The sequence below is a fragment of the Saccopteryx bilineata genome, chromosome 3 (genome assembly GCF_036850765.1).
Source record: "Saccopteryx bilineata isolate mSacBil1 chromosome 3, mSacBil1_pri_phased_curated, whole genome shotgun sequence".
NCBI lineage: Eukaryota > Metazoa > Chordata > Mammalia > Chiroptera > Emballonuridae > Saccopteryx > Saccopteryx bilineata.
Window position 1 is genome coordinate 95999186 of NC_089492.1, and position 20849 is coordinate 96020034.

At 35.9% G+C, this 20849-nt stretch overlaps 1 protein-coding gene across 2 annotated transcripts in view; it reads right to left on the reverse strand.

The window, feature by feature from the left end:
* The window catches only part of SOS1 (SOS Ras/Rac guanine nucleotide exchange factor 1), a 117368-nt gene that overhangs the window by 36489 nt on the left and 60030 nt on the right, over nucleotides 1-20849 (reverse strand). For both annotated transcript variants that reach the window (XM_066266964.1, XM_066266963.1), the window contains exons 6-10: nucleotides 19418-19561; nucleotides 16200-16310; nucleotides 16025-16123; nucleotides 11408-11535; nucleotides 9981-10636 (exon numbers count right to left, since the gene is read on the reverse strand). In XM_066266964.1, the coding sequence (XP_066123061.1) occupies nucleotides 9981-10636; nucleotides 11408-11535; nucleotides 16025-16123; nucleotides 16200-16310; nucleotides 19418-19561 (1138 nt within the window). The remainder of the gene's footprint in view (nucleotides 1-9980; nucleotides 10637-11407; nucleotides 11536-16024; nucleotides 16124-16199; nucleotides 16311-19417; nucleotides 19562-20849) is intronic.

A 20849-nucleotide genomic window follows, 5' to 3' on the forward strand; every position in this document is an offset into this window, starting at 1 on the left:
TCTTCTTAAATCAGTGGCAAAACTATGGATACTAAAATTTTACATCAACTTCATTTCTTGACCTCTGCACAACTCTGACTAGCTGATGTTAAACTAGTCTTTGGCCACAGAAATGCGAAGGGGAGAAAGGAAAAGGCAAAGGCTGAGCATGAAAACCAGCTCCCAGCTGCTACCTGGATCTCAGAGCATCACCAGTTGGTTAATCTTCCTCACTAATATAAAGGCTACAGAAAAATCCATTACTTTTCCTGACATCCAGACTAGTTTGTCTAAGAACGGTTATCTAGATTCTTTTCAATCATGTTAACAGAACACACAACTAGAAATTGGCTCTTGTAATGTTGTAGACTGAGTTAAATACAGTTTCTACATTATTTTATTTGTTAAAGATCTTTCTTATCTAAAACCTCTAAAAGATGCTGACAAATACCTATGTTTTAAAACTGTTAAATGCTGATTTGGTTCTAGTCACAACTTTTAATTACTTTTATTTCAAGTAGTCACAATGAGAGTTCAGTCACAAGAGCAGGAGTCTCCTATCCCTTCCAGCAGAGGACCTACTTTTCATTCACATCCCCATGAAGTGAAACAGGTGGTTGACTGAGTGTGACCACCTCCCCAGGCCTGGCCTATTGCAGATTCTGCCTGAGAGTTGTATCATCACCACAAGAGACCTGGGCCACCATCTTCTGCATAAAGAAGGGGAGAAACATCTTCCCACAATGAAAAAACAAAAACAAAAAACAGGTCTATAACTCAAACTTTATCATGTATTTAGTTGTAAGATTCATTAAAAAGGAGGGAAGAGTTCATTAACTTGATTTTCTTATCAGAAGAATTATTTTCATATTTTACACTGGACTGCTAAGCTCTAATTTAATGTTGAACTCATTGAGCATAACAAGCACCTTTATTTTTATTAGATTATATATACACTGTGGATCCTTCATAAGAAGTAGAATATCTTTTATTAGCATAGGATTTAGCAGGTATCAGAATTAATTTGTTTGGAAATTTCTACTTAAACTGATTCTGTTTGATTAAGAACTCTAAATTTAGTCTTACAATAAAATAATTATAATATATTAATTTTTTCTCCAAAAAACTAATTCATGGATTTATCATAAAATTGAAATCTATTTCCAATTGATTGGTATATGTGGTCATCAAGATAATAATTGAGTTAAACATCAGACAACTCAGAGCTTAAGATAATACTTTTTTAAGTTAAAGAAAAAATTAATAACAAAAATACATTGGTTTTAAATGCCCCTCCTCTCCTTTCACTTTATACCTTCTGAGGCTAGAGTGGGTTACTGATAAAAGTAATTTCAACACATACAACCCTTTAGTAATTTCCTCTGTTGGTATTTTATTGTTTGTCTTCAGTTACAGAGTTCCTCAAACGTTAAAGACTAATGTCTCAACCAGAAGAAAAGATTTAAAAACAGAAGGCTGTACAAGATTTTAAAACAGAGATTTATATCGGTTTCATCACAGTTCTCCCTTTCAAGAATCTTCTTCCTGTTCTGCAAATCTATTTGTAAGGTGAGGCTACTCAAAATATCATGTGTTTAGGAAGCAAAAGCAGTAGCCACTGCAGAGATGCTGAGCTGTCACTGCTGGAGAGAGAGCCCAGACCTACAAAGTGCTCCAAGTACCCCTGAATTCTGTTCCAAATTTAGGGTGACCTATCCTTACTTTAAAAAAAAGTTTGTTTCAGTCTAAAAGTCTAAAATCGATATCCATTTCTTCTTGAGTGTCATCTAAGTCAGGCTAAAAAGTTGTGGGGTATTAAAGGTACTTTTAAGTTGAAAAACAATAAAAGTCCTTAGTGAATTAAAAATACTTTTAAAAAACTGGTTCTTTTTAAAGGCATACCATTTTAAAATGGTCTTTTCATCTTAAACCAAAACCTCTGGCCATTTCAGTGCATTAGTTAGTAACTGATGACAATGCTGAAAAAGTCACAATGTGTTTCAGTGCCACATCAGTCAAGGCGGGGGGTCACATTAATTCCTGATGGCTGTTCTCTAAAGTTTTCAAACAGCATTCTCATCGTTTATTCCATATGATTTCTGTGAAGTGATATATTTTTTCTTTCTACATACGAGAATTTACTAAGTCTTATCTAGGGTGACAAAATAGAGTGACAGAGACGGTATCATAATGTAGATTGTATAATTCCTGATTTGGTGCTTTTTTTTCTACTGTATCATGTAACCTCCCCGGATGAAAGGATCCCTTAAGGTTCCCACGGTGGTGAGATCTAAATATAAAGAATGAATACATGAATTATATAATCACTACAGAAATTTAAATGATTAATTCAGAATACAGCTATAACCTGCTAATCTTGGGTAAAGGCACTACAAAATCTTTGAAAAATTAGTAGTCTAATTGTGATCCTATAATTCTTGTTAAGCCTTGTTCCAGATTTTAGGAAGTAGCAGCTGTACCTTCCTGTACACAGTATTTGAAGGGGAGTTTCTGAAGCTGGCAGTGAAATAAACACTCCTACAGTCATCAGTTGTACTAAGTTTTAAAGTGACTCAAGTTAAAGTTGTTTTTAGCTTGATTAGAAATGAGTAGTCTTGCCAGAAAAGGAAAAAAAAAACCAGAAGCTAAAAATAAACCAAGAAAATTTGGCAAAAGTTTAAGTACTTTCAAAAAAAATTTTAAAGGCTGAATATATTCCTAGGCTTGTATTAATTTAGACTCTATTTTTAGTCTAACACAGTGAAGAACTAATAAATGAAAAACTTATATTGAGAGGACCTAAAATCTGCATTTGAAATTTTATACAAAAAAGGGTACATATTCTAGAAGCTATTTTTATTTCTATTTATTTCCCCATTTCAGTGATTGTAGCATATACCATGTCACTACACTGGAGAATTTGATATTTTTAAAATACCCATTACTAGCCCTGGCAGGGTGCCTCAGTAGATAAAGAATCATCCTGGCATGCCAGGGGTCATGGGTCTGACCCCCAGGCAGGGCACATAGGAAAAGCAATCAATGAGTTCACAACTAAATGTAATAACTAAGCGAACGAGTTATGCTTCTCTCTCTTTCTCTCTCTCTCCCTTCCTCCCTCCCTCCCCTCCCTGCCTCTCAAATCAGTGGAAAAATTTAAAACAAAACCTATTAATAAGGACAGGTTATAATTTTGTAAGAAAACAAAGGACCTACTTACATTTATCAGGCAATGATAAAAGCTAAGTTTTATTTCGCCTCTGTTGGTTGTGTGAGTGGCAATTATTTACCTATATTAGAAAATGGTATTTCAGAGACAGAAGGAGGGCAAATGCATAAAGATACAAAAGCCAGGCTGGTTTGGTTTTAAAACATAAGCAATAACATATATTTGTGGAGAAAATTAAAATCAACTATTTTGATATTCTCATCTTTCTGTTTATCACTTGTTTGTGGATGTAATTCCACAAACTTCTTTCTCAAACAAACCCCTAATGAATTTCAATATCAGCAACGACAAAAACTTCCTCTGTGGAAGTTTTCTCTTCTATCCAACTCAAATGCCTGAACTATGATCTCCACCATGCTCACCTGCTGCTCAGAATCCCTCTGTCCATATAAATACCTGCTCACTACCATCATGTTCCTGGTCTAGTCCCAGGTTATTTCAAGCATGAGTTGTAGTTACTATTTTCTGCTAGTTTTTCTAGCTGCCTGTCTCCCTCTCTCTAAGACTTTGATAATATTTGACTGCACAGTCCTTTGAAATCTGAGGAACTCAGAATATACTTACATTAATGTTCAGAATATAGCATACTAGATTTGAGGTGATAAATTCAAACCTTTTTGTATGTACTTATTTTGATCAACACTTAACATTTTATTTGACATAGTCAATGAAATTTATGAGTTAGTTATTACCTCGAGAGTTATTTATGTAAAGAATACCCTTCCCCCAGCCACCATAGTGAAACACTGTTCATCAGGATGTCTGTTCACGTGATAATTCTCCCTTTAATACAGCCATTTAAAAGGGTACAACAAACAATAAGCTCCTCAACAAGGATTTATAAACAATCACTCTTGAATTCCTCAAAAAAGGAAACAGACTGCTATGCTGACGCACAAACACTTAAAAAAAATTAGAGTTTAAAAATAGAACAGCACTGCCCTATAGATCAAAAACTATTCAAAAGACTTTTAAATTAAAACACCCAAAATGAGCTTACATAGGGCACAATCTCAAAAGAAATCCGATGTAGATTTTTGAGGATTTTGTATATGATGGCATAAAATAGTAAATACTTTAGAGAAAAACATCAACTGGCTTAAGTTTTTCAGTATCATTTTCCATACAAGAGAAGTTTACCATGCATGGGAAGCACCTTTTGCCCACATTTCAATATGAAAAACTTTTATTTTCATATATCAGTTCTGAATTATTACCCCTACCTCCAGGTCACCTCATTTGTCTAAAATGTCACACCAGCTATACCATCACCCAACATTTCTTTACCCATGCTGTTTTAAGTCTCAATATTAATTTGTACTTTATTTCCTATAACTGTAACCAAAATGAAATTCCTACTCTTCTCTTCTTTATTGCCCACTGATTTGTGCCTTATTACTGTATATGTAAGGAAAGTCTCTTTATATCCCTGCCAGACTCAGAATGATCTAACTTGATAATTCTGTCCCTAGCTCTATGGAACGAATTCCAAAGTTCTGATGTAGTTAGTGAATTATGACCTGTACACAAACACTGGATCTGTGAGACAAACTATAAATTAGATTCCACATAAAACCCTGTTGCAATCTTTTAAACAAGTAAGTACTTTCTAATTCACCTACATTTAATTTTTTCTCCCAGAAAACTTTCCTTTAGAGAGCACACACCACCAACAGACTAATGACTGGGTTTAGATAAAAATTAAAAGTATGATAACCAGTATATAAATATATAATAAAATAATGAAAGTTCCTAGTTAGAACTTATTACCTATTTCAATAAGAAAAAAAAGTTACTCTGACTATATTTTCATAGTAGACCTATTTTTCCAGAAATGAAAAACCACTTATATTACTGGCAATTCAAACCAAGCCTTATTTTTATTATTCCATACACATAATAAAAATTATGTTCTAATGAAAAGAATTCAACTTGTATGAGTCAGTGTAACATAGTAGAAAGTATATTCTATTAAGAGTCAAGAATCCACCTGAGCAAGCGGTGGCGCAGTGGATAGAGCATCGAACTGGGACGCAGAGGACCCAGGCAGGGTTGAAACCCCGAGGATGCCTGCTTGAGCACAGGCTCATCCAGCTTGAGCGCAGGGGTTACTGGCATAGTGTGGGATCATAGACATGACCCCATGGTTGCTCGCTGGTTTGAATACCAAGGTCGCTGGCTTGAACCCAAGGTCGTTGGCTTGAGCAAGGGTTCACTTGCTCAGCTATAGACACCCCTGCTCAAGGCATATATGAGAAAGCAATCAAAGAACAACTAAGGCGCCACAATGAAGACTTGATGCTTCTCATCTCTCTCCTTTCCTGTCTGTCGGTCCCTGTCTGCCCCTCTCTCTGTCTGTCTCTCTGTCACACACATACACACACACACACACACACACACACAAAAGTGTCAAGAAACCTAATGTATAGTTCTCATTCTGCACTTACCTATGATATCACATAAGCTTCAGGGACCTTGATTTTTTCATCTATAAAGTGATGAGTTGGTCACCTCATCTAACACTAGAGATCTATTGCTTTATTTCATAAATTACTGCTAAATATTTCATGGATTAAGTTGGCTGGAGACACAGCAAAGTCTGAATTAAGTAATGTTAAACAGGTTTTCCTTCTGCTTTTTATGATAATGTGTGACCAATCTATAATCTAAAAAATATCTGTAAGCAGTAGTTATTGAAGTCTCTTATTGTATTATAATCAGTCTTTTATTATAATTCTGTATGCTATAATAAAAATGTACAAGTTAAATTTTAGCTTTTGTTTTAATAAAGCCACAACTTGTAGTGTATGTTCTTCAATAAATACCTATCAACCAACTAACCAAACCCCTCCTATTCCATTCTACCTACCCCTCAAAAAAAAGGAAAGAAAAAGAGCAGATCAATAGTTCTTAAAACAAATGGTAACTTGATGCATTATCATTGTAGTAAGGGCTCAGAGTCCATTTGAACTGGAAGAAAAATAATAACTGCTTAAAAATTAACTACTTTCAGTTTTACAAGTTTATAGATGGTCTATTAAAAACATATTCTATTGCCAGTAATACATTCATTCAGTAACAGCCCTTACAGAGAGCCCAAACTAATACTAATTTGTGTGTCCTGTAAACCACAACTCAAAAAAGATGCTTGTTGTTTCTAGTTACAGCAGTAATATGTTTATGATAATTAAGTTAAAGTATTCAATTAAGCTTCAAAAGAAGAAAAGAAAAATGTCAAAAAACTTAGCCAAATTTTTGAAACCAATACTGGCATTTTATACCTTAAGAAATTAATGAAAGACATTTTTAAAAAACTAATTTTTAAAAAAAGTAAGACAACCGTGTCAATTTAAATTTCAATATACTTAACTTTGCAAAGTTCTACAAGTCTAGAAATTTAGGTGTTTTATATTAACTAGAAGTATGACCATTTTATTAAAAAGTATCTAATAAAACAGGATGGCATAAGTACTCTGTCTACAGCCTTGGCTAATGTGTACATTAAGGAAAGAGGACTGACCAATTTATAGAAAAACTGTCAGCTATGCTTGCTCAAATTTTGTTTGTTTTAAAGTGTCCTCATTCAAAAAATATTTAAAAGGCACAGTTCCCTAAAAAGGAAATATTTCACTGTAGTTCTGAAACTACTTATTAATAATTATAAGTCAGGACTATGAAATACAACAGTTTAAAGAAAATTCTTACCATTAACAATAAAAAAATCTGTAAAATACCACAAGCAGTTTAAAGAAAAATTTTATCACTAACAATTGAGTTTTACAGAAACACTTTTATTACAAATTTTAGAATCTGAAAATATCTTCCAGGTCAATACTGACTTATGATAGTAAACACTAGGAAGTCTTCTTCAGAATTTGCCACTTACATTTGTCTACAGGAAAATTAAATTGAAGGATTGATTTTACTCTAAACAGTGTAAGAATTCAACACAAAGGTCTTAAAAATAAAACGATGGACAGTTTAGAAAGCTTATGCTAAAAAATTCTGTGAATCTTCTAAGACACTTAACCCTTTGAGTAGTACAAACATTCATGTACGTCCTCCCTCAGAAGGTTAACAAAAAAAACTCACTACTCAAAGGGTTAATCAGAATGATATGGCAAAGAAGAGCAATTTGATCTTTTACAACCTTAAAATAACAGAGAAATAAGAATTTTACAATCACAAATTTTTGGTAATTTAATAAAACATTGTAGTTGTATTCTAGATCTTAAAAAGAAATTAATGAAGATCAACTAAATAGATAGGTCACATTAATTACTGATAATTGTACCTTTTCTCAAAAAACAGTTTCATATGTAAAAAAAGATAATAGAATAATCTATTTCTTTTTTTATGTAAAAATCCTAGGCAGCTTATTTAAATTTCCTATGCCTTGATTTATTTTGGGGTCAGTAAAATGAATACACTAACTACAGAAGTTTCTAGGTGAAAAATCAATAGTAAAATTGGAATTCCAGAATAGTCTTCTTTCAATATATTATTGATATTTCAGCTACTACCTGCTACTACTAAATAGTATGTGCTTAGAGCATGGTCCCCAACCTTTTTTGGGCCACGGACTGTTTTTTTTTTTTTTTTTTTTTGCATTTTTCTGAAGCTGGAAACAAGGAGAGACAGTCAGACAGACTCCCGCATGCGCCCGACCGGGATCCACCTGGCACGCCCATCATGGGGTGACACTCTGCCCACCAGGGGGCGATGCTCTGCCCATCCTGGGCGTCGCCATGTTGCGACCAGAGCCACTCTAGCGCCTAAGGCAGAGGCCACAGAGCCGGCCACAGAGCCATCCCCAGCGCCCGGGCCATCTTTGCTCCAATGGAGCCTTAGCTGCAGGAGGGGAAGAGAGAGACAGAGAGGAAGGCGCGGCAGAGGGGTAGAGAAGCAAATGGGCGCTTCTCCTGTGTGCCCTGGCCGGGAATCGAACCCGGGTCCTCCGCATGCTAGGCCGACGCTCTACCGCTGAGCCAACCGGCCAGGGGGCCACGGACTGGTTTAATGTCAGAAAATATTTTCACAGACCGGACTTTAGGGTGGGACGGATAAATGTATCACGTGACCAAGACAAGCGTCAAGAGTGAGTCTTAGATGGATATAACAGAGGGAATCTGGTTATTTTTTAAAAATAAAACATCGTTCAGACTTAAATATAAATAAAACAGAAATAATGTAAGTTATTTATTCTTTCTCTATGGACCGGTACCAAATGGCCCACGGACCGGTACTGGTCTGCGGCCCAGGGGTTGGGGACCACTGGCTTAGAGGACCCAAACTACTTTTAAATTTTGCCTTTGGTAAACAGTATTATTTTACAATGCAAAAGGCTAGTAAAAGAGCTAACAATTAGAGGCCAAATAAAAACTAAAAACAAAACCACTGGCTTATTTATCCCAGAGACACATGGAGACAACGAAACAAATTTATATTTATAAAGTGCTTTATATCACTGATACAAATATTCTGACTTAATTTTACATTTTTGCAAGGTGGCCCTGATAGTTTCCAGGCTATATAAGTAGTTCTGACTGGGCATTTAATAAATTGAACAGATTAGCATTATCAAATACTATTCATCTTTACTACAGTGGATTAATGGATATTTTTGAAAGCTTAATTTAACTTGTACTGGAAGAGTTTCCAGAGAGAAGTGAGAACCCATTTATAATACTTTCAAAAGTGAAGAAAAATTTCCATAGAAACACACATCTCCTAGAGCTATAAGCCAGAAGTATGGAGATGGAGGTTAATTTCCACATTCAACTATTTAAGAATAGGATTTGCTATATGAACTACATTTGATTTTATAATAAAAATATTCTCTGAAAACAAGTTTACATTTATATTTACAAAAGCTTTCAAATATAGTATTTCATTTTTTTTCTTTCCAATAATATTCTAAGGTAGCTGTTGTGTTGATTTTTGAAATGAAAAACTATGGTTCTGAGACCTTAAAAAACCATAACAGAGGGGGGTAAAATCCAAATTTAATGCTCTTTCTACTATTCTATACTTGACAAGTTGAAGGTTGAAGAACACTGGATTATCATGTATTACTTTATCAGAAGAAATAAGATTACTTAAAAATGAATTGTTATTTGGGATCCTTCTTAAACATTACATTTGATTCAGCCTATAGCAATCTTCCTAGGTGTTTTGGACATGTCTGTCTCTAAAAATTGCCCTGCTATGGTGAAGCTGTTTTCTTCAATAACATCAGTTGTAAAAAACAAAAAATACTGAAAACTTAAATGACTTCCAGGATTGCTATATTTAGTAAGTTTTAGAAATGGAAATTAAGAAAAACCAATACTGTGCATATTTGTACTATCAGCATGATATTGGTGGTAGATGTATATTAAAATTTTTACTGATTTTAAAATCTCAATAAAAAGAAAGAAAAAAGAGGTACAGGTATAGAAAGGTTTTAAGACGCTAATGATGATGATTTGTCACTATGTTTAGTCTTCTTGCTGCCATTTTCTAACTGGGTAAATTTAGCTAAGTGAGTATAACTTCTCATTTATAACTCTGGTTGTAAAGTTAAAAATAATATATGTAAAGGTAGTACAAAAAAGTATAAAATTTCAAAGAAATATAAACAGCAGTATTTTTTGTCAAAGAAAAATGAACAGTGATAATATGGATGTCTTGGGTTAGTTTGCTTTCTATTTTAGGTACATTGATCAGTGTAGCAGAGAAAATCAGCTTGAAACAGGAAAATTAAAGTCACAGGCAACTTCTTATTTCTTACCTGCATACATATGGTATGTGAGCCTCTCTATAAGTTTAATAACAGTTCCTGCTTTGATAATTGGAATTCCAGCCTTGGGCTGCATGTTTTCTTCAAATATTATATTCTCTTCAGAGTCGGGCTCTGCAAATCTATAAACGTCAGCACTGGGGAGCCTCATCTGCTCCTCCTTCTCTTCCTGCAGCATTGTCACATCAAGCATCCTCTCTAGTGTACTCCGGTACTGTAAAGATATCAGTGCTGCCATCCAATTGTTTTTCTCTTCAGCTGACTTGGCAGAAAATATTACACTATTTTCATCTTTTAAAATTATTTCAAAAGCATGCTTGTACTCACTGGTGTCATCTTTGTCATTAATTTGTACCTTTCTCATAAAAAACTTTTCTTTAAGACGATATTCCGCATTGCTAGCACCAGGAAGTCTTGGCTGCCCATGATTTGATTTACAGCAAATCATTAAGCCATCAAAGAGAAATATGTGTCGCTCATGTTTGGCTCCTACACGTGTAAGAGTTCCTTCCATTATAAACTCATTGCAACACTGTCCAATGTCTTTTCCCTCCCAACCATCAATATTCTTCTGAATCTCATTCATCTTCTTGATTGCTAGTTGTTTCCCCTTCATTTGCTGACTATAAAACCGACATGCAGATTCACTGGGATAAAGGAAAAAACATTATTAGTACACAGATGACAGAGAACCTAGAATTCATGTAAATAAAAGATAATGTAAAAGTACATTTTAAAAAGTCACATTGAGAAGGTTTTCACTAATTCTCTGAATATATTAGTGTTACAAAACTACACAATTTGGAAGTGGAAGCAACACAGTAGAGATGTTTTTTAGTGCTCTAAAAAGAACAGTTAGTATTGACAAAATTGTACCATATAAATTCAGCTACAAATGATTATTTCTACCTTGGCTACAAATATTTGAATAACAAATATTAAAAAACATCCCAATATAATGAAAAAAATAATTTAAGAGGTTTAAAAATTACTTAGAAATGCTCAAGTAGACAAAACTCAAAGTTAAAAAATATGCACATATTATCATTAGGAAACTGGAAGCAATATTATCTGAATTAATGTCTCAAGTTAAATAATCCCTAATATAAGGGATACTTTGACAGAACAATGATGTTGACATAAATCTACCCAATACATTTTGCTCCATCTCTCCTTTAGCTTACCAGTTGACTCTCAGGAGGTCTTGTCTGGGAGTATGCAAGGAAAATGCACAATATGAAAGGTTTTTCAAACAATAACAAATTCTCTTGGCTTTGATGTCACTTCCTCTGAAAGACCAAGCTTGTCACTAAAACTATTTTCTTCATTGTTTACTTGAGAAGGGAACTTGGATCCCTGAATTTATAGTATAATATTCAAAGTGAAAAAGAGGCTTATAAAAAAGAGAAAATATTCACCTCAATCTTCGTTTTGCAAGACTTTTAGAACATATTTTTTCCATACCACTCTGAACATTAAGCAAAGCTGTTATTGCTTGTTTCAAACATTCCTTGTCTTCTTGATCTTCACTCTTTTCTTCTAACTGCTATAAAATGAAAATGACAAATCTGAGCCAGGAGAACAGTTGTGGACAAAAAATAATAAGCACATATTATTTAAGGATAAAGCTGATACCAATTCAACTCTTTCTACCACAATAAAAATTTTAAATGTGTCAAAATATATTGAGTCTTTTTCTTCTTTATATATTACTATCCATATCAACATGCAATCAAGTTTTCCACATTTAAAAATAAAGTAGAAACAGTGTTAAAAGATGTCACACCCTTGTGACAGGCATTAATGTGCAGTTTCTCAGATGCATATTACTGAAATGAGGGATAAATATTTTTTTTACTTCATAGCACTTTGCACAACTGTAGGCAGATAGATGAGTTTTTTTGAAGTGTGAAATTTGGTCTTAGGTTTTTGATTCTGATATTAATATTGTAGGTAATGAGATGATAAAGAAAATAAATATACAGAATAAGATGCAATACAATGGAGAGGAACTTGAAGATACTAAACATAGGATCAAATTTGACTTCACTTCTGTGTGACCTTGGGGCATATTACTTGACTTTGGAACTCCACTTTTCCCATCTGTCAATGGAGTTTTTAAATAAAAGCTTGCCCTGCCTACTTGATGAGTTTATTATAAAAAATCAAAGCACTTTGGGGAGATCCAAGATGGAGGCCGAGTAGGTGGATCTTACAGTCACCTCCTCCTGAGACCAAACTAGAATTACAACTAAAATATAAAACAATCAACCTGAATAACCATTGAAGACTAGCTGAAGAAAAGTCTTATAACCAAGGATCTACAGAAGAAGCCTCATCAAGACTTGGTAGGAAGGGTGGAGACGTAAAAAAGGGTGGAGACGTGAAAAAGGCTGGCTCTGCTCCCATGGGTGGTGGCTGAGGTTGTAGAGGGACATTTCAGATGCAAAGAAACATGCCCCAAATAAAAGAACAGGAGAAATCTCCGGAAAAAGAGCTAAATCAAATGGAGGCAAGTAATTTACCAAATATAGAGGTCAAAGTAATGATTATATAGATGTTCAAGGAACAAAGTGAGAACTTTAACAATGAGATAGCAAGCATAAAAAAGGACTTAGAGGCCCTGGCCGGTTGGCTCAGTGGTAGAGCGTCGGCCTGGCGTGTGGAAGTCCCGGGTTCGATTCCCGGCCAGGGCACACAAGAGAAGCACCCATCTGCTTCTCCACCCCTCCCTCTCCTTCCTCTCTGTCTCTCTCTCTCTTCTCCTCCCGCAGCCGAGGCTCCACTGGAGCAAAGATGGCCCGGGCGCTGGGGATGGCTCCTCGGCCTCTGCCCCACGCGCTAGAGTGGCTCTGGTCGCAACAGAGCGATGCCCCGGAGGGGCAGAGCATCGCCCCCTGGTGGGCAGAGCGTCGCCCCCTGGTGGGCGTGCCGGGTGGATCCCGGTAGGGCTCATGCGGGAGTCTGACTGTCTCTCCCCGTTTCCGGCTTCAGAAAAATACAGAAAAAAAAAAAAAAAAAAAGAGGACTTAGAAATCATAAAAAACAAACTAGTCAGAAATGAAGAATACAATATCTGAAACAAAGAATACACTAAAAGGAATAAACAGTAGGTTTCTAAATTTAGAAAGCTAGTTCAAGGGACTAAACGTGAGGTAGATCTCTGCTGGCCTTATTTTTATGGACTAGAGAGAAGTTAGTTTTCTAAATCTCTTAATGTTGGTATTAACATTTCAGCTCATGGGCAGTATAAAAACTGGTCTTAAGCATATAGCAATTAAACCAGATGCATGCAGAACATAAAAAAAAAGTAGAGAAAAAATGATTTAGAGTAGATATTTGATACTGCCCCACTTACAAACTGGAAAAGCAGCCAAACAAAGCCATTAACAAATAAATACAAGATATTTGTGAAAGGGGACTGCAGAGCATATTTCTTCTCAAGGACTTTTTAGCACACTACTAGTGGGTCAACAGTGGGTGTTTAAAGTGATTGAGGTAGCACAATTCATATCTGCCTTTTTCTTTTTTTCCCTTTTTTTTTTTTTCTGAAGCTGGAAACGGGGAGAGACAGTCAGACAGACTCCCGCATGCATCCCACCGGGATCCACCCAGCACGCCCACCAGGGGCGATGCTCTGCCCACCAGGGGGCGACGCTCTGCCCCTCCGGGGCTTCGCTCTGCTGCGACCAGAGCCACTCTAGCGCCTGGGGCAGAGGCCAAGGAGCCATCCCCAGTGCCCGGGCCATCCTTGCTCCAATGGAGCCTCGGCTGCGGGAGGGGAAGAGAGAGACAGAGAGGAAGGAGGGGGGGGGTGGAGAATCAAATGGGCGCTTCTCCTATGTGCCCTGGCCAGGAATCGAACTCGGGTCCCCCACACGCCAGGCCGACGCTCTACCGCTGAGCCAACCGGCCAGGGCCCATATCTGCCTTTTGCAGTTTGCTTTATGTAGCATTAAAGAGAGGCTATTTTGGGAGGGGGAAAAAACCCTCCTGCTTTTAACATTTCTCAGTTCTTTTTTTTCTTTTGTTTTTAAGTGAGAGAGAGAGACAGAGAGACAGAGACGGAAACAGACAGACCGGAAGGGCGAGAGATGATAAGTATCAACTCATAGTTGCAGCATTTTAGTTGTTCATTGATTGCTTCTCATCCATGCCTTGACTGGGGGGGGGGGGGGGGGGGGCTCCAGCCAGCAATGCTGCACTCAAGCTGGAGAGCCCACGCTCAAGCCAGCGACCTTGGGGTTTCAAGCCTGGGTCTTCAGCGTCCCTGGTCAACACTCTATCCCACTGCACCATCACCTGTTCAGGCTATTTCTCAGTTCTTGCCCCTAAGTTTTCCACTCACTGCATTATGCAGCTCTCAGTTTTTAACCGTAATCTTTTCCCACAATTCCTATACTTAAGCACCTGGGGTTACATTTTTTTGTAATACTTGTGATGTTAATGGAGAAAAATGAAGGCCCATTCTTCAAGTCTAATTCACAAAATTCTAGGAAGTAATATGAACCAGGGCTATTCATGCTTAAACCATAGAAATCCTTTTAATTGCTGAACAATGCACCTATAAAATAAAAAGTTACCATAACTATCAATTAAAATTTTTTTTAATTGCCTGTACTTGGAGAGAGTAAATAATTACTTTCTCTTATAGTATTATGATTATTAAGTTTTACAGCTTTCTGAACCTTCATCAAGGCTTTTTGTTCTTATTTATAAATTAATAATTGCTTTGAAGTTTCATGTATATTTTAATCCTTGTGAATTTAATTATAGTCTCAGGTAAAAATCTTATTATTAATAATAAGAAGGAGGCTATATTACAAACTTGTTTGTAAATTTCCCATTATTACTATGGTTTGCTATAATGAATTGTTGGTAAAGAATGATTTTACACACAAAGTGCTTCCTCTTGATTATTCTCTTAAAATAATCATCTTATATTACCAAAGACCTTAAATGGTATTTTGTTTGAAGTCTAGAACAAAGAGCTAAGAGCTCTGTAATTCCTCCTGGTGATTAAGTCCTTAAACTACCTTAGTCCTTTCCCAATTCAAACATTCTTACTTCAGAAATATAACCGCAGTCCAAATTACTACAGTGTAGAGACCTGGGGAAACAGGGAAAATGTAGGGATGAGAAACCTAGTTGATTAAATTCAAAGGCCTTCTATTCATCACCGACGCATTAGAGAGAGCCCATTTTGTCATGTACTCCTGCAAACTATAAGCTTGATTTCTAGTACTACAATCTCCATAACAAAATCATATTAAATTGAGTTTTTCTTTAATGAAATATTCTTTTAAAAGCTAAAGAAAAATAGAATATCTGTATTATCTCACCCATTACTTAAAATTTTTGAAAAAAATTGTTTTAAGGACATATTATCCATAATGTAAAGGAGACAATATTAAGTACATAAGTATTTAAAAGTTAATAACTTTGAGCTACATATTGAGTTATAATTTTTACAGAAAAGGTTCCCCTTTAACCTAGTCAATTTCAGAGTATAACAAGGAAAAAGGAGGGAAAAAAAGAACCTTTACCTTTCCTTTTGGTTAATGCTTCTTAAATTGAGCATTTTGACCTGTGATAATATGATGAATTTTTACTGGGGTTATATATAGCTTACTGGTTCTAAAGTAATGATAAACAATTTTCTAGCAATAGTGGCAAACTTGAGCTATGAAAATTATATAATAAAATCTTCCCCATTAGGCCTTATCCCCATTCAGGACTATCTAAGTCCCTGAATCTGCGGAGGTCCCCAAAGAGAGATATGGAGGCAGAAATCCAAGGTTGTTCCAAATTACCATGTAAACAAAATGTAAGGACACAAGATAAAAAATATCTGATTATTGCTTTTTATTCACTATTAAAACCGGAGAAAATATGCCACTGTTATGCAGATTCATTTACATTTGCTTCTTAACTAGAAAAAGTAAACAGTTACAGACTAATGTTCATGGGTGCTCATATAATAATTCATAAACGAATCAGTAAGTAGTTGCATCACATTTGAATATTTCTCTTACCTTTAAAAGTTCAAAGTAATGTAGACAGTGGTAAACTGGGGCTAGAAGCAGCCTGGGTAAAACATACTGAACCGCTTCTTTGAAACCTTCGCCTATTGACTAGAAAACAAAGTGATTTAATTTTTTAAAGTTTATTTTTCAGATATCATATATTTTGATTTAAAAATTACTATACCTGCAAATAAAGTGCCGCTCCAGGCTTTGACAACTGACTAAGGAAACGATCATGAAAACCAGGTCGTAAAATATCTCGAGCATATGATTCATATGGATCAAATGCCAATTCCTTAGAAAACAAAGAAGGTAAAACATAAATAATCTTTCTCCAAGGTAGAACATAAAAAGAAAACCCATAAACATAGAAAGATTAAATTATGGGCACATCTATACCAGCACAATTACATATTTCCTTTAAAGCCCCTAAACAATATCACATGGCTATTAATTATAATTTAGAAAGGCTAAATATAACATTCTTAAGTAAGAGGGTAAATCAATGTATTCTGATGAGTAACAGGATCCTTATATGTTATGATACCTCATTAAAGGATTCTTGTAGAGTATTATCAACCAACATGATCATAAGAATGGGGAGATTTTGGGTCTGGAAAACAAGTTTAGCCTGACCACCAAAGAATATAGGTATCTACAACTAGATAAAGGACAAATATTTAGAACACTGGTGCCAGACATTTATTTTCTCATGGTCATTTCTTAGTGGTAGACTTTTACTTTCACATCTGTAAGCCAGAGGTAGCAGTTTATATCATGTAAAATTCATTGTTACAGTTTTCACAAACAATTAAAAATTTTAATCCAAATTGCCAAAAAATTTACCATCAGCAATACATTAATAGACTAAACAACTGTAATGGTTATGTCTAAACAATGAAAATCTACTGGTTTTGATGATTCCTTTGGAAAAAGGGGGTGGGTGTCTTGACTTTAGCAAGGAGTAGGATCTCTACTCTCTTCCATCCTATGCCATATTCCAGGTTAAAAAAACCCAAAATAACAAAAAGGGTGCTCTAGATTCTAGCAAGAGCTCCTATCTATGAAGGGTAATTCTAGAAAGAGGAAGGAGACACCTAGTGGAGGTGTGCAACAGGAGGAAGAGGGAATGACAAGAACAAATTATGTTTAGGTATCAATTACCCTTAATGTTGTTATCTCAGATTCTTTTTTTAAGGAAAGATTGAATAATAACAACACAAGATCAGAAATTAGAAGACTCGAGTTCTGTTCTTTGTGAAACACAATATGACACATAAAGTTCCAAATCATCCTGCATTCTTAAACTGGCTCCTAGTTCATTTCCCAATTTTAATTCTTTCAATTGTCTAACTAAAAATTTCTTTAATTATATAATACTGAAAATTGCAGCCCAGCCCACTGTAGGTTGTACTAGGATGGCTAGTTTCAACACTGACAACTGCAAGGGGTCAAGTATGAATAGAGTGAGTAAGAGAGAAGAATTAAAATGTGATTAGATGCTTTTATCTTGGGTCTTTTGAACTCTAGAAATTATCATATACAGCAGATAATATCTTTGACTCTGGGTTATTTTTGTTGTTTTGTTTTTATGAGAAAGAGAGATAGAGAAACAGTGAGAGAGAAACAGAGAGAGACCGGAAGGGAGAAAGGTGAGAACCATCGACTCATATTTGTGGCACCTTAGTCATTCATTGATTCATTCTCATCTGTGCCTTGAGCTGGAGGCTCCAGGAGAGCCAGTGACCCCTTGCTCAAACTAGCAATCTTGGGCTCAAGCCAACAACTTTGGGTTCAAGCCAATGACCATGGGGTCATGTCTATGATCCCACACTCAAGCCAGCAACCCTGCACTCAAGCCAGATGAGCCCGTGCTCAACCTCGGAGTTTTGAACCTGGGTCCTCAGCATCCCAGGTCGGTGCTCTATCCACTGTGCAACCCCCTGGTCAGGCAATGCCAACTTTCATGGAACACATTTAATCTTCATTATCCTTAAGAGCTCAACACCCAGCTACCAGAGCTCATTACCTTGAATATCTATCCCATTTCTAATCTTGTTTTTGAGTCATTATGTACATTGTTACTTTTTAAAATGTTTTATGACTTCTATATGTTTTCAGCAAGACTGGAGGGGCTATAGTGAAGCTTAAATTTATCACGCTATTTTGCCTAAAAATATATATTTATTTATTTTACAAACTGTGTTATAATAAAAGATATAGTAGACTTTGGAGTGAGAACAAAGCAAGAGCTAGAAACCTCTGAATGACCATCAATGCTAACTTATCAGGACTAACTCATATAGTATTTTTGCATTTGAAATCCCCAAGGAGAGAGCAACCATTTTTCTAGCCCCATGATATCTGAATCATTTAGGCCCTGGACTTCATTTTCCCATTCATTTTGCCCCATTTTACCACCCCATCCCAAATAATGTGTGGCTATCATATTGAGTAGCTTACTATGTGAAGATGGTTAGTTAAATATTTAAGGTAGGTTTTATTTTATTTAGTATCACAAAAATTCCAAGTTCTAATATTATCCTCATTTTACAAATATAAATATGGGGGTTTAGAGATCTGAAATTGTCCATGGTCACATAAAACTAGTAAGCAGCAGGCCCTGGCCAGTTGGCTCAGCGGTAGAGCGTCGGCCTGGCGTGCGGGGGACCCGGGTTCGATTCCCGGCTGGGGCACATAGGAGAAGCGCCCATTTGCTTCTCCACCCCTCCCCCTCTCCTTCCTCTCTGTGTCTCTCTTCCCCTCCCGCAGCCAAGGCTCCATTGGAGCAAAGATGGCCCGGGCGCTGGGGACGGCTCCTTGGCCTCTGCCCCAGGCGCTAGAGTGGCTCTGGTCGAGGCAGAGTGATGCCCCGGAGGAGCAGAGCATCGCCCCCTGGTGGGCAGAGCTTCGCCCCTGGTGGGCGTGCCGGGATCCAGGGGCGTGCCGGGTGGTTCGCGGTCCGGCGCATGCGGGAGTCTGACTGTCTCTCCCCGTTTCCAGCTTCAGAAAAATACAAAAAACAAAACAAAACAAAACAAAACAAAAAACCTAGTAAGCAGCAGAGATTAGATTGGAACACAAATAGTTTGACTTTGTACCCAAGTTCTATGGTCTCTTCACTGATAGGGCATTCATCAACTTTTCTGAGCTTGCTATGTTCATACAGACAACTGAGTTTCAGCTGTAAATGTCTCCTCACTCCATGGGATCTGCTTTTATATAACAGATGAAGGACTAATTTTTCTGGATTCCATAAGATAAACAAATGTTAGCAATGACCCTCTGAAGGAGTAATAAAGCAGAGTAGACAGCAGTTAAGATCTATGACTTTATCTGAAAATATGAATTAAGATTCTAATTTAAATGAAGATTTATTTGGTATGTAATTAAAGTACTTACCTCTGCTAAGTCTTCAAAGCAGCTTCCTACTAGTGGATGGGGACTGCCTTCATCAGTCATTTCTACAGTATCTTCTATATGGCCCAGTAACTTTACACTAAGTTCGTGTATATCTACTATACGACTAAATATATTTTCTACATCCTGTTGGGAAGAAAAACACACTAATTCAGTTAGGTTGTACACTAAAAAACAAGTTTTGACATTCTATCATTACCACTATCAAATTCTCCTACGTGATTTTATAATAACAAAATTTAACATGGCAGATACTATGAGAAAGTTTAACAACTTACAAAATTAAAGATAACACAAGAATTTCTTCTGCAATAATGTACAACTTGCAAATACATATCCCTAGGTCAGTGGTTCTCAAACTTTTAGGCCTCAGGTGTCTCATTCACACTTAAAAATTATTGAAGACTCCAAAGGGTTTTTGTTTTATATCTATTAGTATTTCCTATATTAGAAATTAAACCCAAGAAAATTTTAAAACATTAAAAAAATAACAATAAATAGCACGTGTATGAAAAGTAAATATTCTTCTAAAACAAACAAAAAGATTTAGTGGGAAGAATGATATTGTTTTGTTTTTGAAAAATCTCTAATATCTAGCTTAATAGATAACAGCTGAATTTTCATTTTAAATGTGGAAAGCCACATTTAATCTGTTTTCACACATTGCTTTGGTCAAAGCATATGGAGAAAATACATCTCTACACAGATATGTAGTTGGGGGAAAAAGGAGTATTTTAATAGTCAATTCAAATAATTTTGGATATCCTTTTCTTTTTATATAGCTTCTTTATTGAGATGTAAGTCATACACCATAAAGTTCACCCTTTTAAAGGGTGCTTCAATGATTTTTGTATGTTCACAGAGCTGTTCTATCATTACCACTATCAAATTCCAGAACATCTTCATCGCCCCCCAAAAAGAGCCTGTATCCATTAGCAGCACTCTCCATTCTTCTCTTCCCCTAGTCAATGGCAACCACTAATCTCCTTTCTATGTGTATGGGCTTGCCTGTTCTGGACTTTTATATGAATAAATATTTTTTATGATATTAAACCAAAATTCAACAAATAAGTAGTTTCTTAATGTCTAGTTGGAATGTGGAATCTGAAACCATATCAACTCCATACTGTTACACTAAAATCCACTGGCCTGTTTTGAACTCTGAATAGATTTTTTAACCATGTATGATTTTGTAGCATAATAAATTTGGTCATTTGGAAAATATTAGGTCCTATAGATCTTAAATGTTAACACATTTTCACTATACAATATTAAAAGACCAAATCCAAATCCATTTTAGAATCATCACAGATCATGTGAATGGATACAAATACTACAAAATTCGCATTTTGCTTGCAAGTACAAATTTTATCAGTGTCAACAGATACTGCCAGATATTTTCCTTGAAATAACA